Source organism: Bos mutus, chromosome 8, assembly GCF_027580195.1.
Source record: "Bos mutus isolate GX-2022 chromosome 8, NWIPB_WYAK_1.1, whole genome shotgun sequence".
Classification (NCBI taxonomy): Eukaryota; Metazoa; Chordata; class Mammalia; order Artiodactyla; family Bovidae; genus Bos; species Bos mutus.
The window spans coordinates 36,738,068-36,754,095 of NC_091624.1; the positions used below are offsets into that span (position 1 = coordinate 36,738,068).

The 16,028-nt window shown below is 55.2% G+C and overlaps 2 protein-coding genes across 7 annotated transcripts; both read right to left on the reverse strand.

Annotated features, from left to right (window-relative positions):
* Positions 1 to 89: 89 nt before the first annotated feature.
* IL11RA (interleukin 11 receptor subunit alpha) lies at positions 90 to 9,677 on the reverse strand. Of its 5 annotated transcripts, none has more exons than XM_070375426.1 (14): positions 9,457 to 9,489; positions 8,504 to 8,674; positions 6,476 to 6,575; positions 6,125 to 6,185; positions 4,743 to 4,912; positions 4,494 to 4,608; positions 4,311 to 4,343; positions 4,059 to 4,225; positions 3,210 to 3,373; positions 1,986 to 2,127; positions 1,543 to 1,662; positions 1,328 to 1,424; positions 998 to 1,080; positions 90 to 501 (listed from the first exon to the last, which is right to left on the reverse strand). In XM_070375426.1, exons 3-14 carry the CDS (start codon positions 6,573 to 6,575, stop codon positions 485 to 487), a joined length of 1,269 nt encoding a protein of 422 aa, XP_070231527.1. In that variant the 5' UTR covers positions 8,504 to 8,674; positions 9,457 to 9,489; the 3' UTR covers positions 90 to 484. The 5 variants fall into 5 exon arrangements, with proteins under 5 accessions (XP_070231527.1, XP_070231528.1, XP_070231529.1 ...); XM_070375427.1 differs by having other exon boundaries at positions 8,559 to 8,674; positions 9,457 to 9,474; XM_070375428.1 differs by lacking the exons at positions 8,504 to 8,674; positions 9,457 to 9,489 and adding an exon at positions 9,657 to 9,677.
* A 1,373-nt stretch (positions 9,678 to 11,050) lies between these two features.
* Positions 11,051 to 14,756, reverse strand: GALT (galactose-1-phosphate uridylyltransferase). 2 transcript variants are annotated; one of them, XM_070376087.1, is made up of 11 exons: positions 14,484 to 14,747; positions 14,131 to 14,300; positions 13,769 to 13,844; positions 13,630 to 13,678; positions 13,377 to 13,506; positions 13,170 to 13,226; positions 12,888 to 13,010; positions 12,479 to 12,611; positions 12,293 to 12,376; positions 11,762 to 11,916; positions 11,051 to 11,480 (listed from the first exon to the last, which is right to left on the reverse strand). In XM_070376087.1, the coding sequence occupies exons 2-11, from the start codon at positions 14,236 to 14,238 to the stop codon at positions 11,400 to 11,402; spliced, it is 996 nt and encodes a 331-aa protein (XP_070232188.1). In that variant the 5' UTR covers positions 14,239 to 14,300; positions 14,484 to 14,747; the 3' UTR covers positions 11,051 to 11,399. The 2 variants fall into 2 exon arrangements, with proteins under 2 accessions (XP_070232188.1, XP_005903108.1); XM_005903046.3 differs by having other exon boundaries at positions 11,052 to 11,480; positions 14,588 to 14,756.
* Between the last annotated feature and the right edge of the window lie 1,272 nt (positions 14,757 to 16,028).

The following is a 16,028-nucleotide window of genomic DNA, read 5'->3' on the forward strand; positions in this document are numbered from 1 at the left end:
TAAAGCAGTGATGCATAATAGTCTCTGACTGTGGTCTCCAAGTTTGATGCACTCTCCTGTGAGTCCTGAATCTGGAGCTGTGAGACATGTCAATAGACAGAACCTCCTCATTCTCTTTATTCACACCCTCACAACTCCCTCCAGGGGCAAAGCCAAGAGCATAAGACCCACACACACTCCCCAGGTACCTATATACATACATGCAGAGAACACATGTCCCCTGTCTCACATACACTTGGACACACACAGCCATACACATCTACACACATTCTTCGGGTAGACCTCCAGCTCTGGGATGAAGTCAGAGGTCCAGGCACCTTTCAACTGGCAAGTTGGGAACACAGAGTCTCATAGAAATGGGCTCCAAACAGAACTTCCAGCTGAGAACCCGCCTCCATGGGGATCTGCTGTCCTGCCTGGGTTCTATCTGTCCATCCATCCACACCAGCATTGGGTGGAATCAGCTGAAGGCCTCCAAGGTCCTCTACAGGTTTGGGACTCCTGCAAGAAAGAGGAAAATCAAGGGAGATGGTAGGACTAGATCTTGTCCCAGATCCCCTGAGAATGAGGGAGGGGACCCAGTTATGAGCCCAACACTCCAAGAATGAATAGGGCAGCCACTTTTGTGTAAGCCCCAACACCCTGGGGATGAGGGAGTAGATCTAGCTCTGGGCCCAGGCACATCAAGAAATAGGGGAGGGGATCCAGATACCCCAAGAATAAAGATGGACATCCAGCTCAGAGCATAATACCCTGAAAATGAAGGAGTCCCATCTAGGAGCCCCAGCATCCTGCAAGAGACAGAAGAGACCCAGCTCTAAGCCCAGGGACTCAAGAATGAAAGGCCCCTCTCTGAGTCCAGAAGTCATAAGAATGAGGAGACCCACCTTTGATTCCCAAAACCCTTATGAGGATTAAGGCATGTGGCTCTTAATCCATACAGTCAAAATGAGGTCACACATCTCCCAAGTCCAAACCTCCCAGATGTCACACTCACCTGGAAGCTTGTCCACTGAAATCATTGGGGCCAAGAGCCCAGATTTTTGGGGTCCATCCTTCTCATCTGGTCTCAACCTTAGCCTAGAGCACAAAAAAGAAGTTGTCTCCCTAACAATGTGGGGCATCTCAGACTCTTCCAAAAAGGTTTTATTAGTAAAGGGTCAAGAGAGCAAAGAGTAGAATCATGAAGTTGGGAGTGGAAGAGGGAGGAAGAATGGTTCCAGAATCAGATATGCTGGGATTGGGGTCATGAGGGGTAGGAATGGGTGTGGTCTGTGGGTATCAGAGCATCTGTGTAGGATCAGAGGCTAAGGGGCCAGTCACTTACCAGAGCCCCAATGCCAGGGCCCCAGCCACCAGTCCCAGGAAAGAGAAGATTCCCAAAGATGCCAGCACGGCCACCTGCTCCAGGGGGTCTCTGTGGTCTGAGGCAGAGAGTCAGATGTCAGCTGCAAGAGCAAGCCTGCCTGACCAGACTCGGTGTCCCCTTTTCCCTGGGGCTTTGTCATTCTCTCCCACCTTTGCCCATCTGCTTAAGCTCACCAAGTGGCTGTGGGTCGGGTAGAAGGGACGGCTTTGGGGGAGCGGGGCTGTCTGCCTGAGGTTCTTCCTCTGTCTGTGTGTGTTGCTGGTCCCCAACTGGTATCTCCTTCGGTAGGGGCTCTGGAGGGAGATGAGACCTGAGAAGTGTCCACGAGGGGTGGGGACAGAGGCCAGAGCCTGCCAGGTGCCAGGAGAGGCCAGGGCCGGGGTTGGACCCTGCGGCGCCTAGGAGGCAGAGCTCGAAGGGGCAGAGCCAGCTTTTGGTAAGTAAGCAGGGGTAAAGGCTGAGAGACAGGGTTAAAGCTAGAGCGGGGCTTACGCTAGGGCAGGGCTGCAGGCAGTAGCTGAAGCCTGGGGCCACAATTGCAATGTGGCCAGCTAGTCCCTGCAGATAGATATTAGTTGGCTTGGCCTCTGCCCTTTCCTTAGGCTCTGTCTCTCACCAGTGCTTGGAGTCCCCCAGGCCTCGGGGCTCCAGGAGCTCCAGGTGCCAGCATCCAGAAAGTCCCGGGCGCTGACCCGCACTACATGGGGCAGCCCAGCCACAGCATCGGTGATCACCTCCTCCAATCCAGCTGGCTCCACCTGGGAGTGCAGATAGTTCCCTGGCAGGTTATCCAGTTATAAGCACTCAGCCTTCCTGCCCTCCCACCCGCCTCCAGCCCCAGTCTGCAAAAAGCACCCTTTCCTCCCAGTCCAGTCCCTGTCAGTCTGATGCAGCCTTCTGAGCTTCATATAGGGTGGCTGGTGGTGTTAGGTCTACACCTAGCGTTCACAAGACAAAAGTGCATAGTGGTTCTGTAGATAGGCTGTGATTTCAGACTGACTGCCTGGGTTCAGATCTTTGCTGTGCCACTTACTGAGTGACCTTGGGCCTCTCTCTGTGCCTCAGTTTCTCCATTTGTAAAACAGAGGTGAATAGACCTAAAGGAGATAGTACATGTGTACACCTAAAGTACACCTAAGGCTAAGTCACTTCAGTCGTGTCTGACTCTGTGCGACCCCAGAGACGACAGCCCACCAGGCTCCCCCGTCCCTGGGATTCTCCAGGCAAGAACACTGGGGTGGGTTGCCATTTCCTTCTCCAATGCATGAAAGTGAAAAGTGAAAGTGAATTCGCTCAGTCATGTCCAACCCTCAGCGATCCCATGGACTGCAGCCTTCCAGGCTCCTCCGTCCATGGGATTTTCCAGTCAAGAGTACTGGAGTGGGGTGCCATTGCCTTCTCTGAAAGTACACCTAAAGGAGATAGTAAATGTGAAGCACAGTGCTTGGTAGACAGTGTTCAGTAAATATTGGTTATTATCTGAGGCAGCAGCTCCCTGGGCCTGATGCTAGCAATCTCTGCCACCTCCAGAGGTGGGAATTCACCTTTATTCACACATGAGTATATCAGTGTCTGTGCCTCTGGGTGAAAAGCCCTCCCTTTCCTAGAAAAGTTATTTTTAAAAAGTCACTGCTATCTACCCACAGATGGGCTGACATCAGTTATAGCCCTGGAGGGCGGAGGGAGGAGGCGCAGTCCCTGTGACAAGGCCTGGCCTAGGGAGAGTGCTCTGTAGGCGGAGAGCCCACGGGGCATCAGTGACCTCCCAGATCTGAGGAGATCTGGAGGATCTAGAGACAGGACACACAGCCCCAGACCAGGGTGCACTCCAAGGCCTCACCGTAGACCAGGCTGGATGCTGTGCTGGACGGTACTGCAGACGGAACTTGAGCAGGAAGTGGGGCTGGCGGGGCCAGGAGGCAGGGTATGTCCAGCTAGCACGCAGGCGGCGAGGATAGCCAGGCACTGACTCTACCCGGAGGCCCTGGGGCGGGTCAGGGCGCACTGAGGGCAGGTGAAGGGGGAGGGGGGGACACAAAGTCAGAGCACAAGAGAGGTGCTCATCCTTCCCCCATCGCCTCCAGAGGGAAGGCAGGTGTGTGCCTAAAAGTCCCAAAGGGGCAGCACTGCCAAGGAACTTGGGGAAATCTTAGGCTTGATCATCCCTTAGGCTCAGGATCTGTCATCCCTGTTATCTGAGGATGGATTTTTGAAATGTTTATTGAGTGAGTTAAAGAGTGATCTGTTTTCCCTCCAAGGAAGATGAGTTGGCCCAAATTCCAGCCAGAGCCTTCATGATCCCCTCCCACACACAAGTCAAGAGGAAGCCAGTGAGGGGTTTCCACTGGGCAGGGAAGATGTGAGATGGAGCTGCATTCAGCACTGGGCCTGGAAGCAGAGAGGCAGCACTGGGGTTGGGCAGCCAGGAAGGACTTGAAAGGGAAAGGGGTGGTGGCAGTAACCTCTAGAAGCTGAAGGAACCCTGCCTCCTAGGGTTCTGATCTCTTTGGATTCTGCTGAAGTCTCCCTGGGGGCCATCTGTGTGCTGAAATAGACCTGTGTTGGGAGGGAACTGTGTGGGAGCTCAGCAGAAGGAGGGTTATGAATTACGGGGCTATCTATACTCTGGGGTCCAATCTGGGGTCTCTGTGGTAGGGATCTGGGGAGACCTCTAGGACTGGGTACTCACAGATGCTCTGCAAGCTCACATCCAGCAGGCGGGTGCTGGCCCCCAGGGGGTTCACTTCAGTCACATTGATCCGATACTGGCTCCAGAACTCTGCCCCATGGACTATACAGCGGGCCGCCCCAGGGGGGTCCTGTAAGCATGGCCAGGGCCCTGTGGATGGGCTCATCCTAGGAGAAAGGATGTGGTCTTGGACTCTGGAAATGCTCACTGTGGGATCCAGCTGGAGCCCCCAGCTTCCCCCTCACGTCCTACCTTTGGCCATCAGCTCCCGGCACAGTCTTCTTCCTGGCAGGGAAGAGGTCATCTGAGGTCAGGAAGGAAAGGAGGGTCCTCCCTCTCTCTCAGGCCTCCTTCAATACCTCCCCACCTACTCCCACACCCACATTTTGCTATACACCCAAATATATAGGCATACACAGCCGATGCTGGACACACCTGTAGGAGGTGAGGTAGCGGGTAGGTAAACCGCTAACCTGGCTGGGACTCCAAGTGCAGGAGAAGTTCTCATAGTCAGCAGCCCGGCAGGAAACAACGGGGCGGGCCGGGGGGTCTAGAGGCAGAGCGCGCAGCTGGAGAGTGAGACGCCCCCAGGCCCTCCCCATCCCAGAGGGCTTCCTCTGGGCCTGCAGTCCCTCAGGAGCCCCACTTCTCATCACCCCCCCACAACACTCCTCCCCAACTCACAGCCTAGCCGCAGGGTCACCATGCCCCTAAGTGCACCGTCCAGGGTCCGGCAGGTATAGGTGCCCTCGTCAGTGCTTTCTGCTCGGGCCAGGACCAGTTTGGGCCCTAGCCCAGAGGCAGGTCCCTGGAGCAGCCTTGTCTCCCCGTCCCGAAACCAGGACACCGGGGCCCTGAGGGTGAGAAGAGATGATGATAGATGGAAGGAAGAGTCAAAGTATGCGTCAGACCATGCCATAGCTCTCCCCTGGCTTCTTGGTATGCTTGTGGTAAAATTCAAACTCCGTTTGCTGGCATACAAAGCCCCTGGTGATCTAGCCCTCACCTTACTTTTTTTCTTCATCACCTCCCTCTCTCCCCTTCCACCACTGCACTTCAGTTAGGTTGTGCTTCTTTCAGTTCAAGACTGTGGCGCTCAGGAATTCCCTAGTGGTCCAGTGGTTAGGACTCTGTGCTTCCATTGCTGAGGGCCCAGGTTCGATCCCTGGTCGGGAAACTAGGATTCTGCAAGCCAGGTCATGGCCAAAAATAAATAAAGTTTAAAACTGTGATTTTTTTTTTAAAGTATGGAACTCACTCCCACTTCAGGGCTTTGCACTAGCTGTTCTCTCTGTCAGGAATGCTTGCTTATACCATAACCTTGACTTCCCTGGTGGCTCAGACGGTAAAGCGTCTGTCTACAATGCAGGAGACCCGGGTTCGAGCCCTGGGTTGGGAAGATCCCCTGGAGAAGGTAATGGCAATCCACTCCAGTACTATTGCCTGGAAAATCTCATGGACAGAGGAGCCTGGTAGGCTACAGTCTATGGGGTCGCAAAGAGTCGGACACGACTGAGTGACTTCACTTTCACTTCACTTTCAGAAATCAGCTTCAATATCACCTCCTCATGGATTTCCCTAATGGTCCAGTGTCTAAGACTCCACATTCCCAATGCAGGGGGCCCAGGGGCCCCCAGGTTTGATCCCTCATCAGGGAATTAGACCCCACATGCCACAACTAAGACCCAGTGCAACCAAATAAAATATATATATATCACCTCCTCAGAGAGGCCTTCCCTGATGACCAATAAAAAGTGATCATTCAGTTCTCCTCTTCCACATCACTCCCTTTTGATTTTCTGCCCTGCAGGTATTACTACCTGGCATCTTGCCTGGCTTGTGCACTGCTGTATCCCAGGTCTAGCTAGAAGAGACCAGGCAATTAGCAGGTGCTCAGTATATGTAGGTTGAAGGTTCAGTTGAATAAGGATGGTTTGAGGGTTAGGACAGAGAGATGAAGGTTACAGATACAAGGGGCAAGGATGGGAGGGGTCTGAGGACTGGGCAAGGTCAAGAAAGCGTCATGAGAGGGTTCCATCAACCCAACAGGCCAGTGGAGCACTTACCCAGCAGTCACTCCAGGGCAACACAGCATCAGGGCCCTGCCAAGCTGCCCATACTGGACCCCTGTGGAAGGCACTTTTGAGCAGAGGCTCTTCCTTTCCCTCTCTCCCATCCTACCCCACACTTTGTGAGAATGACAGGATAAGGGATGGACTTTTAAGACCCGCGTGGGGTCATAGGGTCAAAGCATCATGTTATAGTCTGGAGAGAGCTCAAAGGGCAGGGTGGAGAGAGAATGTTGCCAGGTTGGATGTCAGTGGTTGGGAGGGTCACAGGGCAGGCCTGAGAAGGGGCTACAGTGCTGGTGGCATCACAAATCAGAGTTGGGGGTCATAGAGCAGGATTCTTCTTACCTGGGGGGCCCCAGGCCTGGGGGCAGGGAGAGGAGGCAGACACCAGGGCTGCAGCCACGGCCACCAGGACCCTGCTCAGCCCTGAGCAGCTGCTGCTCATCTGCGGGAGAAAAGCAAGGTCAGCGATACCACATGCCCAAGATGGGAGGCTAAAGCCTGCCTCCTCCTCTTCCAAACTGGGGCTTTCTAGGAGGAAGAGGATCCATGTGGGGTAAGGCTATCAGACATCATTGGAGGATCTGATGTAAGGTCCCCTTTCCACCATACACCTAGTGCTGTGTGTGAGTACACACACACACACACCCCATCACACACCATCACACCCTCCTTCTCAGCCATGGGCTTAGGGCCCAGAACAAAAGCCGGAGGCAACAGCCTCTGCCAGCACCGCCACCCCCCCACCGCCCCCCACACCACCCTTGGCGCCCACCCCTGGCACCAAGCGCTGGCTCAGGCTCCATCACTCCCATTAACTCCTCCAATCCAGCTGTTGGGAATTTCGTGTCCATCCCCAACTGGCCCAGGGACAGCCGCTGCCTCTGACTGACCTGTGGCCATCCTTGTCACCCTGGGGCGGGGACTGTCAAGAGTAGGTCTGAGCCCACCCTGCTCCCCTGCCATGAGGCCTAGCCCTGCGCTGGCTGCCAAGCCTGGCCCCTTGCTCCGGCTATTTGGGCCGCTCCTGTGAGCCTGACTCTGGAATCTTGTTGGTCTCAAGCCTGGGAGGCTGGACAGGGCTAGGGTGCAGGCTGAGGCTGCAGAGTTAAGCAGATCCAGATGCCCGAGCTGCTGCCAGAGGCTGGGGCGGGCGAGGAGCCAGCAGATGGAGACAGGGTGGCGGGAGGGGAGAGGAGGCTGAGGGGAGCTAGGAGCCCGGGGGAACAGGAGGCTGGGTGGGGGCCACGGGACCAGAGATGCCCAGAGATGAGGACCGGGAGGCGGTGGGGGCTGGGCTAGGGCAGCAGGATCTCACAAAGGCTGAAAACATAACCAACTGTGTATGTGTGGGGGATTGGGGTGCTACAAGAGAGGGACTCAGACTGGGAGAAAACAGGAGGAGAAAGGCAGTGGGGAGGTGGGAACTGGGGCAGGAGAAGGGGCAGATGGGGAAAGAGCCCCAGGCAAGGGCTCTAGAAGAGGGAGAGCCCAAATCCCCCCACCCACAGAACTGAGCAGGGACCTCTATGGGTCTGTGTGTCTGTCCGAGTGTGTCCAGTGGCTTACCCCAGCCCCCCAGCCACATTTACCCTGCTCAGCCCTGCCCTACCTCGGTGATCCCAGTGGCTGACCGTCCATGGCCTCCAGGACTTCCTCCCACCAGCTACAGTACCGTCTCAGCTCCACTCAGTTCTGCGACCCCAGAATCGTCCCCTCCTTCCCCTTCCCTGCCCCCGCCCCTCTGCGCCCCCGCAGCTCTGCCGGCCCCTAGCCAGGCCCCCTCCCCCTCCTCCCTCCTCCCCTCCCACCCCCTCTCACCCAAGGCCCTGGGAAGGGAAGAGGCCTCCCCCAAGTCTGGAAAGGAAGCCACAGGCACAGGCAGGCACAGCCAGAGAGAAAGGAGGGCTGCTCTGTCTCTGTCAGTGAGAGGTTCCCTGTGTTCTCACACAGCCAAACACAGGCACACTCAAGGGGGCTTCCCTAGGCACCATCAACAAAGACACTCCCCTGAACACACGTGGACACACTCAAATGTAAAAGCAGACACACACTTGTGCTTCCACTCTTTTCATACTAACTTCCCAGCAAATATTTCCTTAGGGTACAGCTGGCTGTGTTTTAAGGGGAAGAGAGGCCCCATGTTGAGGGATATAAAGAAAAGCCAGAGTCCAGCTTCCTCCTCCCCTGGATGTTCCAGCCATTTCTCACCTCCCTCCACCTCCCCGCTCTCCTCTTCAGGCCCCAGCACCAGGAAATGCCTTTGGTCCCTGGTGCCAGACTCACAAGACCCACACTTACCCTCAGACACACACTCTTAGGTACAGCCACTCAGTTACACCGATACACTGAGACATGTACATTTACACATACCCAGACACGCACAATGGCACAGACATCGAAGTCTTCCTTGCACAGTCACACATACACTTAGCACTCCGCCCCTGGGATGGGGGTCACAGCACTCCCTGTGAGCAACTCCTCATCATGGTTTAAGCTTCTTCTTCCAAGGGGCTCTTAGCAGAGATCCCTGGAGAGACGAAACTGTGAAGAGACATAGAGTGTGAGCTCTAGGAAGAAAGTAATAGGGAGAGAAAAAGACATAGAAAACTGAGTCAGGCAGGGAAACAGAAAATACGAATCAAAGGGCCAGTGACAGGAGCACTGAAAGAAGGGGAAGTCAAGTGTGTTGGGATGGGTCCTTCCACGCAGGCCACTGAGTAGAAAGGTCAGTGTCATCAGCTACCTACCGAAGTGGGTCCCCAAGATGCAAACCCAGCTCCACCCCTCCCCGGTCTAACAGTCAGGACACAGGATACACGTGGAGTGCAAGTCCCATTCTTACTCTGCCACGGCTGAAGTCACACCTGAGCACACATAAACCCAGCCACGCACTCTCACGCTGGCAGACACGATCTCAGATCCTGCAGAGACCTTCCCAAAACACAGTTGCCCCGCTGTGCTCACGGGCCGTCTCACCCGCACAAACGCTTGACCCAATCTCTGCCCCCACACTGCACACTGACACACGCACACGGAATCGCACACCCGCACAGCCACATGCAGACTCAGCCACAAGCACAGCGACACCCGCAGGCATACTAGCTGACAGTTGCACCAAGCGACTCTGTTGTGAAGTCTCGCACACTGACATCGTCACACACAGCTTTGGCAGTCTCACAGGCGCGCGCGCGCACACACAAACACATACACACACACACACACGCACACTGACAGTCCGTCAGTCGCTCAATCCCACACCCCCCTGCCCCGCCCTCTCCTGGCGAAGCTCCCGCCAGTTCACCCGCGGCCCCATCAGGCCTCACCTTCCGCGGCCGCCGCCGCCAGCGCCCTCCGCCCTCGCCCTCGCCCTCACCCTCGCCCTCTGCCCCGGCCTCGACTCCCTCCCGCCCTGGGGCCCCGCCGTGGGGGCGGCTCCGCCCAGGCGCCAATGGAAGGAGCAGGGTGAAATAGGGGGGGTCTCGGCCCATTGGAGCCTCCAACTGCCAATCACCTCCACCCCCACCTCGGCCGGACACTTCCTGTCCCGTCCGGGACTGACGAGGCTGCCGCCGGGGGACAGAGCGTGGAGCTGGGTTCCTGGGTCCGGGCCCCGAAAGCCCCTCCTCCTGGGACCGCGGGATCCGAAGCTCCCAGGCCCCTCCCCCTCCCAGCTGTCCGCAAACAAAGCCTCAGGTTTTGTGGCTTAGGAGCTACTGGGCAGGTGACCGGGGAAGCTGAAGGTGCCCCTGACTCCAGATAAGACAAGGAGGTGGACTGCTGTTAAGGCGGTGGGTCTCAAATGTCACTGGACATCGTGGTTTTATAACCGCCAAGCCACACTCCAATTAAATCAGTACTGTTTAAAACTCCCCAGATGACTCCAAAAGCAGGCCATTCAAAGGTAGTAGGAATGTATGTCTTAAGAAACTAGCCGCCCATCTAGGGTTCCATTCCCCAGTCAATGGGGGCTCAAGGAAAATGTGTGCCACGTTTGTCTGAGCGTCTTCAAAACAGGGCAACACTCCAAGTTGACCCTTCCCCTCCAGGGTCTCTTAGGAAGACAGGACCCCGGGCTGGAAGGCAGCGAAGGTTATCCTGGGTCAGGGTATTACGGTCCTGCCTGATGTGATTCCCCCTACCACAGTCTCAATTCCCTTGGAAAGAAAGGAGACAAAAAGTGTTCTGGCCATTCCTGCATCACTCACAAGCTCCTGACTTCACCTAAATGTTTGGAGGACCCTAGGTGCATCACATCTCCTGGGTTGTATGACTTGTTATTCCCGCAGTTACAGTCTTGCCAGGGAAACAGGTCCAGAGAAGTGTGGCTGGACCCAGGGTCAGTCTGCAAACCATGCCCTCCTTCCAGGCCTCAGGGCTCCTAACTCTGGCAGCCCCTCCCTGCCAGGGCTATCTTCTGTCCTCTGCAATGACTGGGGCACAGGGGCAACAGAGGTGTTCAGACACTATGCATACATGCTGCATGTGGGAGTCTGGAAAGGCCAAGGACAAAAAGCCACGTACACGTTCCCTGCCCGCCCATTCAGCCCCTGTGGGCTGGAGCAGAGCCAAGATGCAGCCACTCACAAAGCCAGGGTTCTGGCCAGCGGCCCAGGGCCTGGCCACTGACCACTGGGACTAGGATCCTCCTCGCCTGATGCCCACTAAACCCTCAGTCCCAGGCTTGGTGAGTTGACACCCTAGGGATGGTGCAAGGGAGGCTCTGGTTTTCCCTCAGCCAAAGATAAGAACAAAGGATTCTAAAACAATTTTAAACTGGGCTGCCTTTGTTACCCTAGGAGTAAAAGACTCTATAAGCCACACATGACATTGAGTATTAATTTTGTTCAGAGATTTGGGGCGAAGGAGAGGTGGGGAGGTCGCACTCTTAAATTTTTGCACATCTCTTGGAGTCACAGGTTCAATCCCTGGGTCGGGAAGTTCCACTTGGAGGAGGAAATGGCAACTCACTCCAGTATTCCTGCCTGGAAAATTCCATGGACAGAGGAACCTGGTGGGTTACAGTCCAAAGGGTCGCAAAGAGTCAGACACAACTGAGTGACTGAGTAAGCAAAAAAGTTGACAAAGAAGGTTGTGGCTGGAGCTATGCCTTCAGCCTTTAACCCCAGACCCCCAGGGGATCAGAGTTCACACTCATCTGGCATTAGAATATGTGATTAAAGTTTGAGAAGCATAGTTTTATTGATCCCACATCTGCCCAAATTCTAAGCCCTGGTTCCTCAGACAGAAGGCCCTGTGGTCAGCGTGGTCAGGCGATGGCTGCTGTCTCCCTGTCCTTCTGCCCCAGACGGTAATGAACCTCAGGAAGTGCCCTTAGTCTTTCTGCAGCCTGGAAGGGAGAAAGGGGATAATTAGGGAGGGTAATGTTTGCCCAGAATGGGGTATGGAGTTCTGAATGTGAGAAGACACTAGACACTGGGGAGGGTGTGTGGGGCAGGGAGGTTGGTGAGAAGGACTGCTGGAATAGCCAGAGATGAAGGAGTTGAGCAGCTCTGGAGTCCCCAGGAATACCCAAGTTATGGGGGTTTTTAGGGTCATGATTGTTGGGATCCCTTGAGGAAACAGGAGAGAAAAGGGGATCCAAGGATCCAGGGTGTTCCAAATCCTGACCTGCTCCGGGGTGAGGTCCCTCTGGGCCTGGGCAAGCATTTCATAGCCAACCATGAACTTCCGGACTGTAGCAGAGCGCAGGAGTGGAGGGTAATAATGAGCATGTAGCTGCCAGTGGTCCCAGTTGGCTCCAGCCTCTGATCCTGTGGGAGCCCCTGACAAAAAGAAGGCAGAGATGGTTGGGAAGGGTCCTTTCTTAGTTCTTCAGCCTAGCTCCAGGCTCCTCCGTCCCTGGGACTTTCCAGGCAAGAGTACTGGAGTCGGGTGCCATTGCCTTCTCCCCAAACCATAGCAGGTACCTGAAAACTACATCTTCCCGCATTCTCTGCCAGAGAGACAAGGCACCAGAAAGTGCACTGGGAGACATAGTTTCACTAAGTTTGCGTCTCCACTCTCAGTTCTGGCATATCTGCTCTGAATGCTTCCCCAGCAAGTGTTCCAAGGCCTACTGGGAGTTGCAGCCCACTAAGCTGGGACCCAGGAGCCCAGAAATGGCGTTGGGGATAGACATAGGTATTCTGGAAGCCTCACCGTGCCAGCCCATGGAGTAGGGGAAGGATGTTTCAAAGAGGTTGTCATACTTGGTCAAGAGCTTCTTCATGATGGAGGATAGATCTGGAATCAGAGCCTAACTCTCAGTCTGGGGCACAGATGCTGTCCCCACCAGAGCCATCCCCAGCCAAAGCCTGGCCCCAGGGGCCCAGCTGGGAGACTCACCGTCACGCTCAGCAGGGGTCAGCTCAGGCAGCCGCCGCACATGCCGACGGGGCAGCAGTAATGTCTGAAAGGGCCACACTGCCCAGAAGGGGACCAGCACCAACCAGTGCTCACTAGTTAGGACCAGACGTTCCTAGGCCAACCCAATGGAAATGATGTCATCAAGGTGGGTGTGAGGAGGCCAGCAAATAGGTAAGGGACGACCAAAAAACCTATGTAGAAACTGATGGCTTCTCACCACCTCTGTCACTATCACCCTAGTCTAAGTCTTCATTATCTTTCTTTTAGCTTATTGCTGTGTCCCCTAGCAAGTCTCTCTGCTACTTCTGTTCTACCCTTCTTCACACACCTCTCCTTTTGGGGTGAAGCTAAAGGCTTCTTAGGGACACAAGATTTGGCTTTCTCCCACCTTCCTGAGCAGCTCCTGGCGGCCGTACTCCACAAGCAGGGGCTCTCCATGCTGACTCTGATAGGCCCGCTGACATCGCTCCTCACGCTGGGCAACATCTGGCAGGAAGTTGCTGGCCCACACCTGTCAAGGGGCAGTAGAAGAGCAGGCAGAACCTTCACCCCCTGAGCCTCCTCATCAGTAGCATACTTCCTCTGGCCCTTCCCTTACTCCAGTTCCCCAACTCACAGTGCTGGGTTGGACTCAGCCCAGATAATCTATGGAAGCCCCTCACACTCTTACCTGGCAGTGGGGATGGGGGTTAGAACAGCCCATCATGGCTCCTTTGTTTTCAAAGATCTACGAAGTAGAAGCAGGGAGCTTTAAGCCAAAAAGACACCAAGTCAACCCCTCCCGACCACAGCCCATGGAAATAAAAGTGCCAATTCCCAGAACCAAATTTTACCACCCCTTCCCTGTCCATCTAGTAGAGGGGGCAACCTCACAGACCTGCACCCAAGGGTACTGGGCACCCAGTTCCTCTGTGACTGAGGCCCAAGCATCAACGACAGCTCGGATTTCAGGGACCGACATGAGAGGCAGTGTCACATCCGACCAGGGGTGGAAGCACATGACCTTACTAGGTGGTGAAGGAAGGAGAGATGACATAGGTATAGGGCTTGCTGTATTGGGGTAGGGCCCAATCCTAGTATTCAGTCCAGGCCCCAGGTTGAAGGGTGTAAGAGTAGAAATTTATTGTTACCAAACTCCTTGAGCAGCCTCTGCTTGGAAAAGGGGGTGATCACTGGGTCCTAAGATAAAGGGGTATCACTCTATGCAGTAGAAGTCCCCCAACAAGGTACAACCTCTTTGCTCCCCAACAGCACCCAGAGCCAGGTTACCTGGACTAGGGGCATCAGGCTGCAGAGCTGGGAAGTCGTTGTCAAACAGGAAGGTGCCTTCATAGTCAGGATTCACCTACAGACAAGGATGGGCTAGAAGCCTTTGCTGGCCTATATCACCAGTCATCTGGTGGGTCCCAAGGTTATAAGTAGGTGGGGAAGGCCACTCTGAGGTCAGAAAGACTTGGTGGGATATGACCCAGAAGGAGGTCCACTCCCCCTGTGAGGTGAAAGGTTAGGGTCCATTCCTCTGTGGGGTGAAGGGGAGCCGTAAGGGAAAGGAGATGGAGCTACTCCCCCTACTCCCCCCCACCCCCCACACCCCCCCGCCAAGCCTGCAGATGTAGGATTTAAAGACTGACCTCTCCATTGGCCCGTGTGGCCCCTGGACAGAGAGGGTTGTGGGGGTCATGGCGGGGTACTGTTGTCAGAGGCTGGTGCTCTACCTGCCCCTGCCAGGGACGCTTCATGCGGTGCGCTGACACCAGCACCCACTCATCTTGTAGCGGGTTGTAGCGGATATGCTGATGCTCTGGCGGCAGAGAGTCCAGATCATTCACAAAGCTCTTCGCCCCCTTCTCCCCTGCAGAAGGCCCAAGCTCGGATGCAACCTCTTGGCCCCACCCTGCTCAAGAGCTACAGGCCGGAGCTTGGGGGTTCCCAGCGCCAATTAGCCTGCAGCCCCAACACCGGCGTGTCCCTTCGCCGCGCGTGCCTGGACCGGTGGGCGCGCCGACCCGCGGGCAGGGACGACAACTTCCTAAGGAAGGGGAGGGTTCAGTTTCGCGTCCCAGCGAGTCCCGGCCGCCCTGCAGTTACCGCTCGCCCGGAAGGTTGTGGCCATGGCGTCCGCCTCTAACGCCTGCTGGCGCTGCTCAGGACACGCTCCGCGACGCGACTGGAGGCCACCGCGGGGTAGGTATCGTCTGGAACTTTGAGCCTGCTCACTTCGCCCCCATCGCCTCTCTGTCTCGCCCCGCCCCGGCCTCGATGATTGGACAGCCGCCAGCACGTGACAGCCCGAGGGTCCGCCCTACCACCTGGGGGCGGGGCTCAGGACTGACTACCCCTACAGGGGGCGACTTTGATGATCCCACTCTAGGGCCAAAGCCACTAACTATCCTGAAACAGCCTCTGTGAAACTGCTTACTACAGATCCCTCAGCTCTGGGATGCTTAAAAGACTTCTTTGCTGCATTAAGTCATTTGGTCATTCATTCAGCAAATATTTACCTACTGAGCATCTACCGCGCGCCAGGAACCTAGGCTCCATGTGGCACAAAAGGATGTCCATGTGTGCACAAGTCATAGTCTCAGCCCTCCCAGAGCTTACATTCTAGGATAGGTAAGGGTATAACCCTGGATCCACAATCACCTCACTTACCTGTTCAGTGACTCTGGTGGAGGAAAAGCAAGGGGATGGGATAGGGGGCTGTGGGGTTTGAGCTGCTTCACCTAAACCCTGGCTTCAGGAACTATTTGAAGGAATGGGTACCTCACTGTAACCATATGCTAGCCCCACCAGGCAGCAGAAACAGGTTTGGGGAAAGGGGGCTAACTAACCATATTCTCTCTGTGTGTCATATATACAGACACACACAAAGCACAGGAAGTGGCCAGGGTAAGAAGGCTGTAAGAAATCTGAAACTGTGGGGAGGATAGGACTATCAGTAGCTCCAACAACCATCTGGGTGAGGTCAGGGGTGTTTCCTTTGCACAATCCTGTCCCTTCTCCAACTTTTCCTTGGATCAAACCAGTTGGCTAAAACTAGAATAAACTTCAAATTAATTCCTCCCCTGGCACTTTATAGAGTCATCTAAATATTGCCTGAACATCCTCCCCATTTCGCAGTGGAGAACAGAGACCTCAAGGTCATCCAGAGGATAAGTGGCCAAACTGAGATGTGGACCCAAGTTCACAGGCTCTTCCTGATGCTTAGAAATGTCTCTGAGACTTCAGTGAGCTTGCCTTTCTTCCTTTCTTTTTTTTTTTTTTTGGCACACCATGCACAGGATGGTCAGTTCCCTAACCAGGGATTGAACCTGAGTCATGGCAGTGAGAGCCCAGAATCCTAAATACTGGGCTACCAGGAAACTCCCTCCGTGAGCCTTAAGATAGAAACCTAGTGAGCTAGGAGCTGGGCAGTAGCAGGAAGGCCCCTTCCCCCAAGCCACGCCAGGTCAAGCCAGGTGTTTTGCTGAGCTCAGATGTAAAAACTGGGTCTTAGGTCATTTACCTTATCTCTGCCCCAGGGGCCTCA

Coding starts and splice junctions, on each gene's coding strand:
- IL11RA (XM_070375428.1), bottom strand. CDS start 6,575: ATGAGCAGCAGCTGCTCAGGGCTGAGCAGGGTCCTGGTGGCCGTGGCT. Junction 4,344..4,493: donor CGCTACCTCACCTCCTACAG/GTGTGTCCAGCA, acceptor CTTCCCTGCCAG/GAAGAAGACTGTGCCGGGAG. Junction 1,425..1,542: donor ACCCGACCCACAGCCACTTG/GTGAGCTTAAGC, acceptor TCTCTGCCTCAG/ACCACAGAGACCCCCTGGAG.
- GALT (XM_005903046.3), bottom strand. CDS start 14,612: ATGGCCACAACCTTCCGGGCGAGCG. Junction 13,227..13,376: donor CCCAGTACCCTTGGGTGCAG/GTCTGTGAGGTT, acceptor TCTACTTCGTAG/ATCTTTGAAAACAAAGGAGC. Junction 11,481..11,761: donor GGGACCTCACCCCGGAGCAG/GTCAGGATTTGG, acceptor TCTCCCTTCCAG/GCTGCAGAAAGACTAAGGGC.